This window comes from Scylla paramamosain, chromosome 46 (assembly GCF_035594125.1).
Source record: "Scylla paramamosain isolate STU-SP2022 chromosome 46, ASM3559412v1, whole genome shotgun sequence".
In the NCBI taxonomy this organism is placed as follows: domain Eukaryota; kingdom Metazoa; phylum Arthropoda; class Malacostraca; order Decapoda; family Portunidae; genus Scylla; species Scylla paramamosain.
In genome coordinates this window covers 4149305-4169150 of record NC_087196.1, presented here as the reverse complement: position 1 = coordinate 4169150, position 19846 = coordinate 4149305, and the positions used below count along the sequence as shown (strand labels likewise).

The following is a 19846-nucleotide window of genomic DNA, read 5'->3' as shown; positions in this document are numbered from 1 at the left end:
CCAGTTTTTTAATCTTACAGTATTCCATCTATATATTTCTTATTATTTATTTATTCATTCATTTTTTACAAGGCATGTTCAGATTTCCAGCCAGATTCATTTTAAATCATGTTTGTCTTTTCTTAATGTCTCAATGTTGCTTTTAATTCTTTCATATTTCCCAGCCAGTTTTCTATCTTAGTCTGTGTCTTGTTTTTTCTTTTATTAATTTTCTACAAGCTTCACTTCAGTGTCCAGTCAGATTAATTTTAAATGTCTTTCTGTCTTTTCCTAATGTCTAAATGTTTTTTTTTTTTTTACATATTTCCAGCCACTTTTAATTAAGAGAGCTGAGGTAAATATTTTACACGCAGAGTCTTGAGCACAAAGTGAGAGAGAGAGAGAGAGAGAGAGAGAGAGAGAGAGAGAGAGAGTTGGTGTAGCACAATAATTATTACCAGTGGACAGAATACTTTAGAATTATTGTATTTCTGCCATATAATACGGGCATTTCTACTTTATGAGGGTATTTTTGCCATGCCTAAGCTCCACCAGGGGCTGACAAGGCTGGGAGCATGTGTGTGTGTGTGTGTGTGTGTGTGTGTGTGTGTGTGTGTGTCTGGGTTGCCCTGTGTGGGATTGGCAGCGTGGTATAATAGAGATAGATAGATAGATTATTATTATTATTATTGTTATTATTATTATTATTATTATTATTATTATTATTATTATTATTATTATTATTATTATTATTACCAAAAGTGTGAATGATTGTGGATGTGTGTGTGTGTGGTGACTTGTCTGGGCCGCCCCATGTGAGGTTGCCAGCGTGGTATAGAGATAATTTTTTTGCTATATTATAAAGAAACTGTTGCCATATTGTAGAAAGTATTATTGCTATAGGTAATTTGGTTAGTTCAGCTTTCATGAATGTCTTTCCTTATCTTTTCTTTTTTTTTGTCTTGCTGGTACAGATTCCTTGGTAAATTGTTAGTGGTTATAGAAACACTTGAAAACTCCAATAATTTCTACTGCAACCTGTTAAACTATCACTAAAATCATGAAAACTCCAATAACTTCCACTACAACCTGTTAAACTATCACTGGAATCATGAAAACTCCAATAACTTCCACTACAACCTGTTAAACTATCACTGGAATCATGAAAACCCCAATAACTTCCACTACAACCTATTAAACTATTAAACTATTAATAACTTCCACTACAACCTGTAAACTATCACTAAAATCATAAAAACTCCAATAACTTCCATTACAACCTGTTAAACTATCACTGGAATCATGAAAACCCCAATAACTTCTACTACAATCTATTAAACTATCACTATACTTATGAAAACCTTAATAACTTCCACTACAACCTGTTAAACTATCACTGGAATCATGAAAGCACCCTTGAGAATCCCAACAACTTCCACTACAGCCTGTTAAGCTTTTCAAGACAAGCTAGTGTAACATTTAAGAAAACAGCATATTGAGAAACTTCATATACTCCTATAGATATTTAATTTATGACTGAATTATTATGCCATATATAGAATTAGAAACATTCCTTTATTACTTCAAGAGTCTGTCATTATTATTTGTGTGTATAATTAAGGGGCAGAATTACTTATAGAAAGCATGTACTGCCATTATTATTGTTATTTAGTCTTATATGTTGTGATAAACTTTATTATTTCTAGTATATTTGATAGAGTAAACCTTTCATATGTAAAGTTGATATATAAAGGTATTTCCACACAATTTGTTTCCTGTCCCTGCAGTGTCATGTTTCCAGGATCTTGTTTACAGTTTGTTGTCAATTGTAATAAAACACTAGAGTAACGTTAGTAATATTAAAAAGAGACAGTTTATTGATTAGGTACCTTAACTGCACATCTCTCAATGGCATCCTAACCTTATATTATTGTGTAGAATAGCCAGTTATTTATCGTCACTTTTTTTTTTTTTTGTATTTATCAATTTTTTTAGATATACTTTTCATCTCTCTCTCTCTCTCTCTCTCTCTCTCTCTCTCTCTCTCTCTCTCTCCACCACTGGTTAAGGAAACACTGCATCACTGTCAAATATAATAATGAAAAAAGACGCAGTGGTTTATCAAATAACTTAACTCAGTCACACGTTACAGATGAGTACATTAATTAACAAGTGACTTGGACATTTGTTGTGGGAGGATCAGCTGTTCAGAAATTGGCAGAGCAAGGCATGACACATTTAATATTCTGACAACGCCATCACACAATCACATACATTTAACTTCATACATTCCCCACATAATTATAAGCCACTCCAGGGTGTGTTAGGTTCGGTCATGTTGCCTGACCTCTAACCTAACCCCAAGCTGTTTTCCGAGAGCCACCCTTGGTATTCTTTCATGTTAGGGTAGGTTATGTATAATCTAACCCTATTTCAGAGGAGCTAGGATATATGACCTAACTTAACCTAACCCTAGCTTTTTTTAGTAGGCTGGGATGGGAAGGGATGGGTTAGATTAGGTTAGGCTATCCTATTCTAACTTAATCCTTACTATTTTGAAGTGGGCTGGGATAGGTTGGATCAGTTAGGTTGTGCATTGTTACCAAATCTATTTTTGAAAGGTGGGACAGAATAAGTTAGGCTACATTATTTTAACCTAACCTATATTTTGAAGTGAATAGATTAAGTAACATCCAACCCAACCTATCCTAACCCAGAACCAAGCAGAGTGGCTTAATCTATACAATATCTGATCCATCCATTATGGCTTGATACAGAGGCAGTCATGGCTTAAAGAACAGTACAAAGTCTTGAGCCATCCACTGACACACACACACACACACACACACACACACACACACATCAAAGACTTGCTGTGCCCTTGTCTTTGCTGCCACAATTAAGGTCAGGATTGTTATAATTTGAGAAACAAGTCTAGATGAGAATGGACATGAGAGAGCAAAAATAAAAGGAAGAAGTAGATCATACAGAAGAAGGAGGAATATGAGATGAGAATGAAAGAAATGCAGGAAGTAAGAAAGAGGAGACAAAACACAAACAACAAAAGAACATTAGACAGCAAAAATAAAAACCTGCAGTAACATATGCAAGACAAGACACAAAAATTATACAACACTTACACTCCCCAAGAATAGACAGGAGCACTGACAATCTCTCCTAACATCACAATAAACAGTAAGGTTGACAACTGGTGGTATCTGTCAAGTTAGCCTCCTCAGTACCCATCTAGCACAGTAACTTGCCATATCAGAGAAGCCAGCAGGATGACACACCTCAGACACCAAGGAACACCTATGGTCCTGTTGATACCTCAGTCTGTATCTCAGTCAAGTCTTGCTCCTCAGTACCCATCCCACCACCTGCATTATCCAATTTCTGGGCCGCGTCTGAAGGGCCAACAGAGATGTGACTCGGCCCAGGCTCCCCCTCGCGCTTCACATCTCCCCCGGCGCTCTTCTCCGATACAAACACCCTCTTCATGCTGAGCTTCTTGTTGGTGCTGCAAGCATAACGTAGCATCCGTGGTGGCTTCTTGCAGAACACGGGGTCACACTTGAGTCGTTTCTCCTCCTCCTCGAAGAACACGGCTGTCCCCAGCGTGTGTTCATATTCCCCTGAGAAGATGAAGTTTTCCACCTGCAGGACGGGCCGCTCAGAGTCCACCGCCAGGACTTTAAACTTGCTGAAACTGTCCTGTGTGAAGATCTCCGAGTCTATCACGCCATGTAGCTCGACAAGGACTAGTGTCTCCTCTTCTTCCTCCTCCTCCTCCTCCTCCTCCTCCTCCTCCTCCTCCTCCTCCTCTTCTTCTTCTATCTCTAAAACCTGCTTCTCCTCCTCCATTCTAGACATTCTAACTGGGACTGCCAAACACGTCAGATCTTAAGTGAATCTTGAATACAAAATGCCTCACTCCACTACACTCAAATTATCCTAACAAAACAGGAGGAAATGCAATGAAATCACTTCCTGGTGTTGAAATAAACCTATATTACTTAGCATTCACACTACCAGTTTTTCCAGACCTTAGAGTTACCCACAGATAGATAAATACAAGCCTAGTCTCTCTCTCTATATCTCTCTCTGCCAGTCCTCCTCTCTACCTCCCTGCCTCTCTCAGTTCGTGTGGGAGAACAGACACATACACAGGCAGCCAACACTCAAATAAAACCAGAAACAGTTAAATCAGTCTTAGTCTCTCTATCTCTCTCTTCTTCTCCTTCCCTCTGTCAGTCCTCTTTACCTGAAGAAAAGACATACACAGGCAGCCAGCACTCCAAATTAAATGCAGAAACATATATCAAATCAGTCTCTCTTCACCTCTCTCTCTCCCTCTGTCAGTCAGTCTTTGTGGGAGTAAGCCATGAGAAACACACACAGTAACCAGCACTCCACAATGCAACACTACTCCACACACTACATCTCCACCAGGGAAGTGCTCGGTTCCTCCAGCGAGTCCGTGTCCATGGCCTCCTCTTCCCGGTCAGTGAGGGAACGGAGTTTTCTGTTGATGCGTTCCAGCTCCTGCGACTTGACTGAGCAGTAGTTGAGGTACACAATCTTGAGTCCCATGATGACCGCAAGCTTCTGACGGAGGTTGTAGCGCGCCGAGTGTTTCTTAAAGACCATAGCCGTGCGAAACTGCTCCTCCAAGTCCTGTACCTGTGGATAAGTGTGTTGTGTTGTTGTGTTGCGATGGTGGTTTTGAATGCTTTTGCTTTGCTTTTATTTATTTATTGATTTATTTCAAGGGTGATTTGGTGGTTTTCTCTTTAAATAGTTTTGCTTTCTTTTCTACTTTTTTTTTTTAGGTTAAGTTTGGTTGAGTTATTATGAGTTTCTTTTCCTAATGATGGTGCAGGGTGTGTTTATCAGTGAAATCACAGAGACACCCTTGGGAGCCCTAACAACTCCCAGTACGACCTGCTAAACAATCACAGGAATCATAAAAAACACCCTTGCAAACTTAAGCTAATACCAAAAAAACCCAAGTAACTTCCACTACAACCTGTTAAACCATCATCTTACACTTCCACAGCCAGTCAAACCAATAGGAGTCAGGAAAAGCACTGTTGCCAACCCTGTAGAGAGAGATGACACACACTCCCACACACCTGCGAGTACAGAGTGTTGATGTGACGGTTGGCCAGGCTGAGGCGAATCCTGGTCTCTGCTTGTTGCCTCTTAATGGATTCGATGAGCTCTCTCGAATCCTCCTCTGACATTGTCCTTCCCTCAGTCGTGGCTGCCTCTCTCCCTGCAAGGACGAAACATCAAGACTCTTCTGTGGCTCTGCTGTGACTCCCTAAATGCTGTGAATGTGCTGTGACTCAAGCCTGATAAACATGCTGTGGAGTTGTCATGCATTAGTTGTTCAAATTGCCAATATACTCTATGATCTGTTTAATATGCACAATGATTCTATCTCATTATTCTACACAGGGTACAGAACTCAATCATTATTATTATTAGTACTGCTTGGTCTAGTAATGAAATTTTGTTGACTGGTGTACCTGTAGATCAGCGCTGTCCTTATATTCATTTGAACTAACCTCCACCTGCCTATATGTCTCGTCAGAATAACTCCTATGAAGTGTAACAGTGGGCAGGATAACACAAATGGAGTGTGGCAGTCACCTTACTGATGTATACACTTTTTTTTTAAATATGGCGGTGTATTGGATTTAAGAACGGTTTATTTATGAAAAAAATTAAACGATGTGCCTCCCTGTGCTTCAAAACAATGGCCAAACATCCACGGATAGGCGACCAGCTATGTCCACGGATCTCTGTATGTAGCTGTCCGCCTTTTGTTTGTAAACAAAGCCCGGACAGCTCCGTACAGGCGGACACTCACGGACACGACACCGGCACGTCAGCAGTGGCTCGCTTCCCTGCACGCGATTTACTTAACGATGCTGCTTGTAAAGCTTGAAGCCCACCAGGTGTGACAACCAGGTGCGATACAGTGCCCAGGTAAACACTCGCAGCCCTGGGCTAACGAGTGTATAAGTTTGTTTTCACAGCAAGCCATTACAGAGCCCCGGGAAGGAAGGTTACAGCCCTGAAGTGACGAGCGTAAAAATAACCGATAACAGAGAAACTCATGCGCTAAACAAGAGAAGGTTTGGCCAAGGTTGTCTTGCAAGTGAAAGGAAATACTTGATCTACGTCATATTGATTGAAACTAAGGTGATGCACAGCTGCAGAAGATGTGGAGTGTGTAGTCTAGGCTGCTTAAAGCTTCGGCGAGGGAGAATAGAAGAAATTATGGTGAAAAATGTTACCTCAGTTCTCTCCTTGTGTTGTTGTTGACTTCCACTTCGGCGCGCGCGTGGATCTCGTCGCCACGTGTTCTTCTATTTACCAAAACTCTTATCAGTAACTAACTGAGAATGTTAACTATAATTTTGCACATCTTTTGAATATATTCAAATAAACTTGAAATCTTTCCTGCCATATCAGTTATTACATTTCGGCTTCACGTGGATATTTATTTAGCAACAATTTTCCAATTACGTAAGGAAAAATATTTACTATAATTTTCCGTATCTTATGAATATATTAAAAGAAGCTCAACATTTATTTTATTATAGTACGGCATAAAGTCGAATTATTCATTTCCGTCACATTATGGTCATTTATCTAATAACACTCGTATTGTTAACTCACTCAAAATATTCAACATAATTCCAAACATGTTATCAATATGTTCAAATGAAATAAAAGCCTTCCCATATTATAGTACTGAGCAACAGAAAATTAATGAAATGGAGATGGATAGAAACAGATGGTGGCCAATGAAAGGCAGGGCAAGATACATTGCTTCACCATCTGCGGGCAAACTGTGGATACTCTTTAAGAATACCCATGAGAGTGGCAGAGGTGATGAACCAAGAGACAATGCAGACAGGCCCTGCTGGTCCTGATAAATGTAACAATGAGCGGACGCAGTGTGTGTCCCTTGGTGCAGCACACAATGCACAGCACACACAAGTGTGGCAGTACTAACCTCCCACAAATACCTGGTGTAGCCCAGCCTGAGTCCCGCGGTGCCTGCCATAAGTGCAATCATTGTTCTGGGAGACACTCACACTGAAGGTTACTTGGACTGCCTTTGTGACAGCAGTGCGCCAACTGACCACTTGTATTACTATTTACACAGTGCTTAATTGTACTCCTAACATAAGTAAGGGTGTACTCTGAGCCAGGGTCCACTGTGTCACCCTGAAGGGCACGTCGGGCCAGGCTGTCTGCTTGCCATCAATCTGGATGCCTAGGTGAGAAGGCAGCAGCAGGTGAAGTGGACCGTTTCTCCAGTGCCCTCCACCTCCAGGCTGCGATAAGATCAACCCTTTATTTACTGCATCACTCTCATTGGGGGGACAGACTGTATGTAGTTCATGCAAGGCACCCTCTTAACAAAGAAATATACATCGTTGTGAAGAGCTACCACTAAGGAAACAGAAATAATGAGGTAATAACAATAATGTCTGGGATTAAAGGATAGAATTTCTAAATCTCGGGGTATTTAACTTGTAATTAAATACCACAAGTCAATTTAAATCCTCCGCTGCGACACTAGCGACATCTCTTGAGTATTAGTTCAGAGAAATGACCATTTAACTCAACCATAACATTACACTCTGCAATGTTTCGTTATATTTCGTCTGCTGCCTCACATATCACACCTCTACCCTACTCTATATCAACAAATAACATGTATATAATGCAATAAAACCCTATATTATTAATGTTACATCTTTTAATGAAATTATACACATATTTTTTTGTGTTTTTAGTGTTATGATAAGGATATTGATATCACAGATTGTGAAACAAGAACGAATCTATCTCGGAATTCTCGAGCCCTTGCGAGGCAGTTTTGCCAGATTGGGCGAGAAATCTCTAGGCTTTCCAGCATACTTTTTTTTTTCTAATTTATTTCAGCTTCTACATGCCCACCTATGCTTCATCTTCTATACACACGTATTCCGTATTTTATTCTCTTTTTTAAGCTTTAGTAAAACTGCGGGAAAGTTTTAGGTGTTCTAGTTATCATTATTTTTTGTTCCTATTTCTTTTCTCCTATTCTTCCCATTTCTTCCTATTCTTTCCTCCTCCCATATGTTTCGTAACTAGAAGTAACTGTTTATTTATTTATTTTCTTGTGTATGTTATGAAATCAGGAAGGCATTTTTGGTTTTAATGTTGTGAGAGAGAGAGAGAGAGAGAGAGAGAGAGAGAGAGAGAGAGAGAGAGAGAGAGAGAGAGAGAGAGAGAGAGAGAGAGAGATATTAGAAAGGAAAGACTGGTGAAAAAAAAAATACTACACATGCTATACCAGAGAGAGAGAGAGAGAGAGAGAGAGAGAGAGAGAGAGAGAGAGAGAGAGAGAGAGAGAGAGAGAGAGAGAGAGAGAGAGAGAGAGAGAGAGAGAAACTATGATGAAAATATCAAAACACAAAACATAACAATAATCATTAACTGAAAAGAAGTAAAAATTATGATACTAATTAAGTAAAAAGTTAAATAAATTAATTAATAAAATAGCAAAAAAATATTATAAAGTACTGCAGATTTAGCGTACAATAAAAAAAAAAGATAGGAAGAAGAAATTTTAAGATGAGAAAAGAGAGACAAAGAATAAGAAAATTAAAATATTGAGGAAAATAGAAACCATAGAAAAGGAAAGAGTAGCTACAAAAGATACAGACAACAAAGTAACGAATAAATTTAGCGTTTAATAAAAATAAATAAACAAGAAGGAGAAACAGGAAAGAAAGGAGATAGTGTGCAGATAAGGATGAAAGTATGGATAAAAAAACATAAATCACATAACAGAAAAGAATATAAAAATAACAGAAAGATAATACACTCTAACCGATAAATTTGTAGATTCAGCTTACAATACTTAGGTAGAAGGCGGAGGAAAGGGAAGAGGGTAAAGAAACAGAATGGAAATATTGACCAAAACAAAACCTACTTAATAAAAACACACACAAAGAGATAATAAAAGGATAATATAAAGTACGGGATAGGTTTAACGTATAATAAAGCAGATATAAGAGGAGAAGGAGGAGGAAGAGTGAAAAGATACATTGAATAGAAATATTGACCAAAAACAAAAACGAAAAAAAACCACAGAGGATAAAAGAATATGAAAAAAATAATAGAAACATAATATCAAGTAACCAATATTATAAAGGAGACAGGATGCTGAGGAGCGGGGCGGTAGAGGTTGACGGTGGGCGGCCTTGGCAACACTGACCGCCGGCGCCATTTTACTGGAGGAAAGAAGAAGAGTGGCAGGAGCAGCTGTCATTTTCCGCAGTTTCTCCCTTCCTACGCCACTTGGGAAGACGCTGCCGGTGTGGGACAGTGCATGACGCAGCGGGGCACGCGGGGACACGAGGAATGGCGTGCCTGAACACCTTAAAGCAGGAAATAAGGGTACTGGAGGGCGCGTTTCCCAAGACGGATCAGCTCTTCCAAGTTGTGTCTGCCAGTGTTGATGAGCTCACCTGTCGGTTTATCTCCAAGACGGGCAAGAAATATGACATCCACGCCAACATTACGGTGAGTATGGGCGTGTAGCAAGCTGCTGTGGGTGCAGGGGGCTGGGCGTGGCGCGGGCGTGGGCGTGAAGAACGAAAAAGAGAACAGCCCATTGCTTTTGTTTATAGACAAGGACACCCCCCATTCCCCTCACCCTCTCTCCGACCCCCTACCCTCCCAGACCTCCATCCTTCATCCCCTGCCTCTCCTTGTTTCCCCATACACCTCTTTCCAATGTTCCCAATCCCATGTCCAATGTAGGCCTAAGCAAAACGGGAATTTAGGCTCAGAATGCGAGAAACAAACTATTACGCCTAACTTTTTTCCCTTATTTTTTTTCCTACATACTTTCCCATTCCCTCAGTATCCTACTCCGTCTTTCAGCCTGCCTAAGCCTACTATGCCTAAACTTGATAAAATACCTTGATAATACGCAAGGAATGTTTTTCTACGTATTCGCTAACCCACTTAAATAAATGACTGACTTCTCCTTCCCTGTGACTCCTCCCAGCATCCCTCCCTCCCCTCCCCTGCCAAGTGCTCTGCCATACCCAGCCAACCTGTGCTAATCCCGAGATCTGGGTCAGCAATACGACAGTAGTTGACTTCACACACTACATATTGAAGCGTCCATATTGTTTGCTACCCTGCCACCGCCCTGCCCCCGCTTGTCACCCCGCGTTTTGCCCTGTTTGACTTAGAAGACTCGCATCGCTGCCTTGGTTACTGTATGCATATAGAACGTGGTCGAAATACACATAGGTTGAAATATTTAAAAAACCCATTAAATATTTTGACATTATATACCAGCACAGCACTATCACGTGTCTTTTGTTTACATAAATCTGCGGTGTCGCCATAGAGAGAGAGAGAGAGAGAGAGAGAGAGAGAGAGAGAGACCTGCTCCTCCCCCATTGTTGAATCATATTAATGTGCGTATATGTTGGGGGGGAGGGGGGGCGGGGAAATTTCACACCCTAATAATTTCACTAGGATGGAGTCTCTCTCTCTCTCTCTCTCTCTCTCTCTCTCTCTCTCTCTCTCTCTCTCTCTCTCTCTCTCTCTCTTCCATTACCAGCAGAACACTCCAAGATTAATATATATTTGTTTGTTATGTAAATATTAGGTAATATTGCCCTTCATGCAGGTTGCCGACATACAAATAAGATGAACCATAAATTACAATTATTATTTTCACTTATTTTAAACCCAGCTGTACCATGGGTGTGAATCTGACATTGTTTTGATGCCTCTGTCTCTGTGTGTGTGTGTGTGTGTGTGTGTGTGTGTGTGTGTGTGTGTGTGTGTGGTTATCTCAGGACAAACCTCCATTATTATGCTGTGCTATCTTATGTTATCACTGTCATTGCCATCCTCTAAACATTATTATCAGTGTGAGTAATGCTACCACCACCACTGCCACCACTACTACTGCCATTATTATTATCATTATTATCTTTCTCTTTTTTAATTTAGTATTTTATTCTGTGTTTTCCTTATTCACTCATTCACTACCATAATTGGTGTCCATATTCATTTACAGTTTCAAATGAAGTATTGTTGTTCCCCTCTATAGTTACTCATCTTTTTATTTAGTTATCCATTATACAATTGATCCCCAAGGTTACCCATCTCTCTGTTCACATGCATATATGATTTACATCATATATGCATATATTTTTTCCTGTTGCTCTTTGGTGTGAGATTAACAGATGTATATATAAACAGATGCATGGCTGGAGACACAGACTGGCTTATTGTAAGTCAGGATGAGTTGGCTGTGCTTGGAAGTGAGTGTTTGATGAAGTGATAATTGTGTGTGTGTGTGTGTGTGTGTGTGTGTGTGTGTGTGTGTGTGTGTGTGTGTGTGTGTGTGTGTGTGTGTGTGTGTGTGATTTTTGTGTATGTATGTAGATATTTCAAGTTTATGTGATATACAGGGACTTGGTGGCATCTTGTAAACTAAATATAGAAATAATATATGTGTGCGTATGTGTGTGTGTGCACGCGCGTGTGCATACATGCGTGCGTGCGTGTGTGTGTGCATGCGTGCTTGGTAAGTTTCTATATGTGAGTGTATTCAGAAATGCTTTGTTTTTTATTACGACTATTTTTAAAGGCCACAGATGATTAGGAGCATTCTCAAGACTGTTTCTCCTTTGATAATGTGGAAATCTTGTTTATTTGTCACTGGAACCATAAAAACACCCTTACAAACATGTGTAGCTTCAACTAGAGCCCTTTAGAAGTAGTGGAGATGTGATGCAGAAGTCTTTCAGAATCTGGACTTAAGTTTATGTATTTGTGTCTTATTTCCAAATGTACCTTAGATAAACTGCATAATTATCTACCTATCTATCTCCCTGTCTGTTGATCTATGTGTGTGTTTGGCAGTAGATCTCAATGTGTGTGTGTGTGTGTTTGTTTTGTTGCAGGAGACCTACCCTCATTCCCCTCCTGTCTGGTTTGCTGAGACAGAGGACACCAATGTTACCAACGCCATCGAGAGACTCAGCAACACCGTCGGCAAAGATAACCATGTAAGTCTTCCTCTATTTCTTCTTTTCCTTCTCCTTTTTCTTCTTCTTCTTCTTCTTCTTCTTCTTCTTCTTCTTCTTCTTCTTCTTCTTCTTCTTCTTCTTCTTCTTCTTCTTCTTCTTCTTCTTCTTCTTCTTCTTCTTCTTCTTCTTCTTAGTGTTTTGCTTCTTGAGTCACAGGAAAAGATTTGGTGTTTTTGTTTTCCTGTTTTGTCATGTCGTGTGTTCTCTTTTTTCCTCAAGCCTTGTTTTTGTTCTTGTTGTTCTTATACTAGTTGGTTCTTCATTTTTTTCCTCCTCAATCTTGTTCTTGTTATTCTTGTGTTTTGTTCATCTTGTTCTTATACTAATTGCTTCTCCTTCTCTTTATCTCTTTATGTCTCCTCCTCCTCTTCCTCCTCCTCCTCCTCATGTACTTTTCCTTCATTTTCCTCCTATTTCTCTATCATTTCATCTTCCTCCAACCATATACCACCACCACCACCACCACTGACACAGCACCCCTCCTTCAGGTACTACAACAGGTGAAGCTGCTGCTGAGGGAACTGACCACAGCGTTCAGCATGGAGGAGCCGCCTGACCTGGAGGATAGATTGGACCTTGTTTCCGTGCCACAGGTCATCAACGGACATGACGTCACCGACCATGTAAGTGTTGTGGCGTTTATTGATTGTGGCGTCTACTGTCTGTGGTGTTTTGTTTGTGTTTTTAAAGGTTCAGGATTTGTGTTGCTGTTTTTAAGTGTTCAGATTAATGATAGACTTGGTTATTTTGTATTTGTGAGTGTTATGTTATTTTGTGGCGTTTATTGATTGTGGCGTCTATTGTTTGTGGTGTTTTGAAAAGGTTCAAGACTTGGTTGTGTGTTTAAGGCTTTTATCCTTTACTTATTCTTTACTATTTCTTCATGTATGTACTTGGATTGTTGTAAAGTGTTCAGATTACTTGTACTCCCTCAACATCTTATTCTTACTTATATTTTACTTATTCATTACTTATTCTTTGTTTATGTATTCAGATTATTATAAAGCAATCGTATTACTTATATATCCCCATGCCTCCTCTCCTCTCCTTCCCAGCATGAGGAGTATGAGGACTCAGAGATGGAGGAGGAGGAGGAGGACATGGAGGAGGACATTCACCTGGAGATGGAAGACAACACGTCCTCCCACGCAGCCCAGAAGGACGAGGACATTCACCCAAGCCACATGGCCACCCTGGACCGCCTCAAGGCCAACCAGCGACAGGACTACCTCCGCGGCTCCATTTCCGGCTCTGTGCAGGCCACCGACCGACTCATGAAGGAGCTTAGGGACATCTACCGCTCAGACAGCTTCAAAAAGGGTGTGTTGGCGGAGTTAGAGGGACATTAACCTCTCAGGTAGCTTAAAAAATGGGTGTGTTTGAGAGTGTTCAGAGTCAGGAGGGGTATAGAGAGGGACATTAACCAGTCAGGCAGCTTCAAAAAGGTTGTGTTTGTGTGTGTTCAGAGTCAGGAGGGGTGTAGAGAGGGACATTAACCACTCAGGCAGCTTCAAAAAGGTTGTGTTTGAGTGTGTTCAGAGTCAGGAGGGGTGTAGAGAGGGACATTAACCAGTCGGGCAGCTTCAAAAGGGTGTGTGAGAGTGGGGAGGGGTGTAGAAAGGGTTTGCTTGGCAGTGTGGAGAGGTAGAAAGAAAGTATGTTTGGAAGTGGAGGAAGGCAAGGAAGGAGTGTGTTTGAGAATCAAGGAAGAGAAGGAAAGAGTGTGTTTGAGAATCAAGGAAGAGAAGGAAAGAGTGTGTTTGATAGGAGCAATTCAAGAAGGGTGTGTTTGAGTGTGAAGAAGTGTGGAGAGCATTTGTCTGGGAGTGTGGAGAGGTGAAGAGTGTTTTTTGGTATGACAGAAGCCCAAAGCATTCACATTTCTTTTATATATCAAAATTCATAGTTATCTCTACACACACACACACACACACACACACACACACACACACACACACACACACACACACACACACACACACACACACACACACACACCTATACTAACCCTCCAAACCCGGTGACAGGCGTGTACAGCGTGGAGTTGGTGAACGACAGTCTGTACGAGTGGAACGTGAAGCTTCTCATTGTGGACTCTGACTCTCCGCTCCACAATGACATGGTTCAGCTGAAGGAGCGGGAGGGAATGGACCACATCCTCTTCAACTTCCACTTTAAGGTTTGCTGTCCACCTTCTATCCATTACTGTGTGTTTAAAGGTTTGGCCTCCATTATAAGCACCTTGATCCTCTTTACTGTGTTTATAGTCTGATTCATTTTTAAGTATTTGACTACTTAAAGCACATATAGTTTAACCCTTTAATTCTGCTTGGCAAAGGTTCTTGATTATTGTGTATAGAGTTTCACTGTGTTGTGTGCTAAGAGTAACCGGCCTCCTCTTCTGCAGGAGATGTACCCCTTTGAACCTCCCTTTGTGCGTGTAGTGCAGCCGGTCATCAGCGGAGGCTACGTGCTGGTGGGCGGGGCAATCTGTATGGAGCTCCTCACTAAACAGGTAAGGAGTGTGCAGTGAGGGAGTGAGTAGGAGTGTGGTGCGGAGTGACAGGTTGAATGTGAGATGGAATGGAGTGAGGGTGGAAGGTAGGAGTGACAGATGGAGTCTGTTTCTCCTCCCTTAAACTAGGAAACCTTGCATCTGCACATGAAAACAAAAGATATCACCTGTTTTTCCCCTATAGATATCAAGGTTTGCCACTTTTTTTTCCTCTGTAGACTCCTAAATGCAGCTACAGTGTGTGAGAAAGTAAAGATTACAGTGTTGTAGTCTAAGCCAGTCATGCGTTGGTTTGCCTGTACAGGGATGGAGCTCAGCCTACACTATTGAGGCGGTGATAATGCAGATAGCTGCCACGCTGGTCAAGGGCAAAGCTCGCATCCAGTTTTCAGCCCAGAAGTCCGGCAAGATTAGTGGAAGCAGCAATCAGGTGGGTGCTTTCTCTGGCTCAACACTGTTACCACTGCTGAGTCACACTTTTCATTCCTCACCTCTGTATCTTTGCATTGTCAAGTCATTTTGCTCTCATTCACCTTTATCCTGTTACCTCGTTCTTTACCTTCTTTATTTTGTACCATTTTATACTGCGGAGATTATCGGCATAAGAAACATAGCAATAATTCTTGTAGTTTGGTATGATCCCTATTGAAATACTGAGTGAACAACAACTTTCTGTCTGTCTGCCTATATCTGTTTGTCTTTCTGTCTGTTTCTCTACTGTCAAGCTTGCCAATAAGATCTAGGTACATTGATGACTAATTAAGTTAAGGCAGAAGTATAGCCAAGCCAGGCACTGATGCATTGACGTGCAGCTGCCGTCACTTGTACGTCCCCCGCCAAGTGTCGACCTACTGGCACTCCCTAAACACCTCCCCAACATTGTTACCACCTGCAGGTTTCTCTGTTCATCCCCATTTCTGTTGTGATATACGTGTTACATACATTACCACCTGTAAGACTGTCTGAGGGGCAGTTTGTAAAGGCTGTCTACTGATAAGAGCTATATTTTGAAACACTGGCTGCACCTCTGCTTTCAGAAGTCTGTAGTTGAAGTTCCACAGGTTTTCAAGGGTCATTTTACAATTCTAGTGACAGATTAACAAGATTTTTACATCATTAACAGGGGAAACTCTGAAAACCTGGTAAATTGTCTCTGGCTTTGGAAAGTATTCATGGTGATAGACCAGAATGTTTCAGAATACAGGCTGGGTCTCTCACGTCCTGCCACCTTTGGGAGTGTCTGAGGTGCTGTGTGGGGCTGTGTGTAATGGATATATTTTTGTTGCAGGGACAATATAGCTTGGCCAGGGCACAGCAGTCCTTTAAGTCACTCGTACAGATTCACGAGAAGAATGGTGAGTACTTTCTTGAGTGTGTGTTGGTTGGGGGGTGTGTTTAATGTTGTCTTATGGTGTGTGTGTGTGTGTGTGTGTGATAATTTGGTATATGATGGTGATCTATTGTGTTTGTGTAAGAGGATAATATTGTAGTATGTAGTGGTGATGATTTTTTTTTTTTTTTTTTTCAGCATTGTCTTTCTGAGGATAGTAATTTGATTGTGTAATAATGACAATGAATTTTTCCAATATTTTCCATTTGTCTTACAGTTGACACCTCTCCATGTTGTCTTATTTCCATTTTTTTGTCTCTTTTCTTGCTGTCTTCTCACATTTTCATTGCCTTTGTCTCTCTATACACTCCACAAAGTTTTATTGTACAGTCTATATCATTTTCCTTACTATTTCCTCACATTTTTATCTTTTTCTCTTTTGTCAAGCAAACCTGAAGTGGACAACAAACATTTGGTGTCCTTGCAGGCTGGTTCACCCCTCCTACAATCTCCATCTCTGTCCTTTCTCTCATTTCTGTCTCTGTCTCTCATCCCACTAGCTCAACATGTCTTTGCCTTTACTGTTGTGAATTAAGCAAACTTGAAGTGGACAACAAATATTTGGTGTCCTTGCAGGCTGGTTCACCCCCCCTAAGGAGGACGGGTAAGGAGGTGAAGGGCCGGTCCTCGCCTCTGGCACCCCGCCCCCTCACCCCATCTCCCCACGCCAGGCTGTTGTTGTCTGCTCTTCCACCACCACCACCTCCGACCCTTCTCGCCACCACCACCACCGCCACCACCACAGCGCCGCCATCTCATCCAGCTCGCCGTGACATACACACACACATGTACACAGACACACACACACACTCACAAGGCTTCAGTCAGTAGGATTGGTGTTGAGGAGGAGGAGGAGTAGGTGTTGATTGCACTTCATAACATGTCCTGGTATGTTTTGTGTTTTTGTTCACTCACTTCTTCATTTGTTCTGTTAGTGTTCTGTTCTATGGCCCGGTCTAAGAGGCAGCGGCTTGTTCTGTCTGTCTCTTCACACACACACACATATGTATCCTGGTTTCTTCCTCTTCCTCCTCTGCTGGCCACACATGTCACACTTCCACAGTCTCTCCATTCCCAATCATCATTATTACTGTACCAGATGTGCATATGTTTCTTTTCTCTTCCACCACCACCACCACCGCCGCCGCTGCCGCCACCGCCACCCTCTCTCATTTTATATATATACGTATACATATATTTTTGTGTTCTCTCTCGGACATTTTTTCACACACTGACTATAGATTGTAAAGTCCTCGCACTGTATATTTTCCTGCACCCACCACCACCACCTCCACCACCACCACCACCACCACCACCACCACTATCACCTCCACCACCACCACCACACCACCACCACTACCACCACCACACCCCTTCTGATGGCAACAGCATTAGCGGATCTGTGAGCTGAAATTAACCATTACCTCTGCCTTGCCAAGTGTCTGTTAAGTTAGTCAGTGTTGTGTTTGGAGAGAGAGAGAGAGAGAGAGAGAGAGAGAGAGAGAGAGTTTAAAGAACAGGACAGGATTTGAAATGGAGGCAAAAGATACAAGACTGTACAAATTTTCACAGTTATTGGTCAAGAGGGGGGAAGAGGTTGATGTTTTCTTGCAGTCATTTTACCAAACCACTCTGTTCATGGACGATTAATATCTTTTTATTTCCTCTTTGATTTCTGTGTTGTCTTAACTTTTTGTACGACAGTGTATCATCATCTCATGCCAGACGTTTCGACATTTTGGACTTGAAAAAAAGATTGGACTAATGTAAATCTTACCACTATTTGTTGCCAGTGTCTCTTCATCACAGTCATCACCACCACTGCTCACATCATCATAATCATCATCACCATTCCTTATTTTCTCTTTCTAGGTAAGGATTCTTGATAAAGTTATTTGCATCTCAGGTTGGCCGTGTAATCAAAACATTCGCCTAAACACAGCTCGCCACTAAGACAACTAAAACCGCAACAAAAAACAACAGTGATAATAGCAACAACAACAATGATAGCAAGAAGTGTAGCCATGATGACCATTCTGAATGTGTCATAGAGTTTAGAAAATCCACAAAAACAAAAAAAAATACTACAAAACAAAAAAAATAAAATAAAATAAAACAACAACAGGAAGGACTATTTTATCATGGCTGCTGACTTTATCTTAGAATTGAGAAAAATCCATAAAATTACAAAAAAAAATGGGAAAACTTAAAATTTTTATCACTGTAGAGTCGAGAACAATCTATACAACAACAACAACAACAACAACAGCAAAACTTTTAACTTTCATCATCTGACAGTTAACAAACTCACAAAAACGACAATAACAAAAACTGCAAGTGTCATATCATTGGTGACTCCAGTGACAAGGAGCTACAGGCAGAGTAAATGTATCACTAGTTTAACCCAAGTGCTTTTTACAAGTGGCTCTGTTTGATAACATTTCTGAGGTGCATTCTGTCTTGTTTCCACACAACTTGAAATATAAACAGACAGATAATTGAGAGAGAGAGAGAGAAAGAGAGAGAGAGAGAGAGAGAGGAAACATACTAGCTATATATATATATATCTGTTTTGTGTTGTGTTTTACCGCAAATAAAGATACAAAACATGAAAGTGAAACGACTCCAGCATTTTTATTCAATGGTTCATGTCAAATACCACTATTTTGGATTCACTATCACCAAATACATTGCTCAGGACAGGGCGAAGAAAGCTGTACATTCATTGACACAAGGATAAGCCAGTGCAGAGTTCTTTCCCTTAATCTGCTTGCTGTTCTTGGGGTTCCTCTGTGCTCCACTTAAGTTTCCTGACTAGTGTGTGGCTGTGGTGGCAGAAAGGGTGGCTGGCTCTTGGCTTGTGTGTGTGTGCGTGTGCGTGTGAGTGTGTGAGTGACAATTGCAGCAGTAGTGATATTATGGAGTATTTTATTTTCGGTACGTTTTGTTTGGTGAACATGATGCGAATATTTGACGTGATGCCGCGAGCAAGAGGTGACTCTGATTAATGCTGCTTAGTGTGACACCCGTGACAGATCACTGAGAGAGAGAGAGAGAGAGAGAGAGAGAGAGCCCGCCGGCACGATCCGAGCGAGGTGTTGACGCAATGACACGACCCGGCACTGCTGATGACTGCTGGTGACTGCCTGCCCACCAATCCGTCATCCGTTTTCCGCCGGTGAATTGATTGTGTCATTGCAAGGGACATTCCTGTGGATGGTAATTCAATGGCCTTTAAAGTGAGCTCCTGTGTACATAACTATAAATATATATATATAAATATACATACCTTTTAGGCATCATTTTTGTTGGGACTGTATAAACAAACTGATAACGATGATGATGATGATGATGACGGTCAAACAAGCCAGTGTCTGTCTACCCAAGCCCTGTCATACTTGTCATCTATCTGCCCTGTTTTTTTATTTGTTAATCCTTCTGCATGAGGAATCGCAAGTACTAAAATGTCTGGGAGGCGATGGGACGAGGCAACACATCCCTCAACCCTGAACTGTGACACCCACACGACGCACCGACCCGACTGACTGGCACTGGCTGGGAGGTGCTATAGGTGACACTTGTATACACCACATCACCAACTTATTGACTGGTGTTGACTGGGGGAAGACTGTGACACTACCACACATGACAGCACCTGAGTGAGAGAGACAGTGTGACAGCAGCATGACAACACTCAATGCTGTAAAGAAAAAGAAAACATTCACTGGACCCTCTTGTTATACTTTTTGCCAGGAACATACACACAAACAACCCCAAAAAGACCCAAACAGACTGAAAGTATCAAACAACACCCAAGCTGAC

The 19846-nt window shown here is 41.2% G+C and overlaps 2 protein-coding genes across 4 annotated transcripts; one reads left to right on the top strand and one right to left on the bottom strand.

Annotated features, from left to right (window-relative positions):
- Window positions 1–919: 919 nt before the first annotated feature.
- LOC135094616 (uncharacterized) lies at window positions 920–7263 on the bottom strand. Of its 3 annotated transcripts, XR_010263889.1 has the most exons (4): window positions 6288–6433; window positions 5115–5257; window positions 1260–4662; window positions 920–1170 (listed from the first exon to the last, which is right to left on the bottom strand). XR_010263889.1 is itself a non-coding variant. In XM_063994865.1 (3 exons), the coding sequence occupies exons 2-3, from the start codon at window positions 5223–5225 to the stop codon at window positions 4417–4419; spliced, it is 357 nt and encodes a 118-aa protein (XP_063850935.1). In that variant the 5' UTR covers window positions 5226–5257; window positions 7013–7263; the 3' UTR covers window positions 2060–4416. The 3 variants fall into 3 exon arrangements, 2 of the variants coding, with proteins under 2 accessions (XP_063850935.1, XP_063850934.1); XM_063994865.1 differs by lacking the exons at window positions 920–1170; window positions 6288–6433 and adding an exon at window positions 7013–7263 and having other exon boundaries at window positions 2060–4662; XM_063994864.1 differs by lacking the exon at window positions 920–1170 and having other exon boundaries at window positions 2060–4662; window positions 6288–6432.
- A 2011-nt stretch (window positions 7264–9274) lies between these two features.
- LOC135094683 (ubiquitin-conjugating enzyme E2 Q2-like) lies at window positions 9275–18647 on the top strand. Its single transcript, XM_063994996.1, has 9 exons — window positions 9275–9579; window positions 11994–12098; window positions 12608–12742; window positions 13175–13439; window positions 14147–14298; window positions 14527–14634; window positions 14939–15064; window positions 15923–15989; window positions 16601–18647. Exons 1-9 carry the CDS (start codon window positions 9418–9420, stop codon window positions 16630–16632), a joined length of 1152 nt encoding a protein of 383 aa, XP_063851066.1. The 5' UTR covers window positions 9275–9417; the 3' UTR covers window positions 16633–18647.
- The last annotated feature ends 1199 nt before the right edge of the window (window positions 18648–19846 follow it).

Excerpts from the sequence above, each read along its gene's own strand:
- LOC135094616 (XM_063994865.1), bottom strand. The coding sequence starts at position 5,225 with ATGTCAGAGGAGGATTCGAGAGAGCTCATCGAATCCATTAAGAGGCAA. Across the intron at positions 4,663-5,114 it reads TCAACACTCTGTACTCGCAG|GTACAGGACTTGGAGGAGCA; the intron begins GTGTGTGGGAGT and ends ACTTATCCACAG.
- LOC135094683 (XM_063994996.1), top strand. The coding sequence starts at position 9,418 with ATGGCGTGCCTGAACACCTTAAAGCAGGAAATAAGGGTACTGGAGGGC. Across the intron at positions 12,099-12,607 it reads CCGTCGGCAAAGATAACCAT|GTACTACAACAGGTGAAGCT; the intron begins GTAAGTCTTCCT and ends CCCCTCCTTCAG. Across the intron at positions 14,635-14,938 it reads TGGAGCTCCTCACTAAACAG|GGATGGAGCTCAGCCTACAC; the intron begins GTAAGGAGTGTG and ends TTGCCTGTACAG.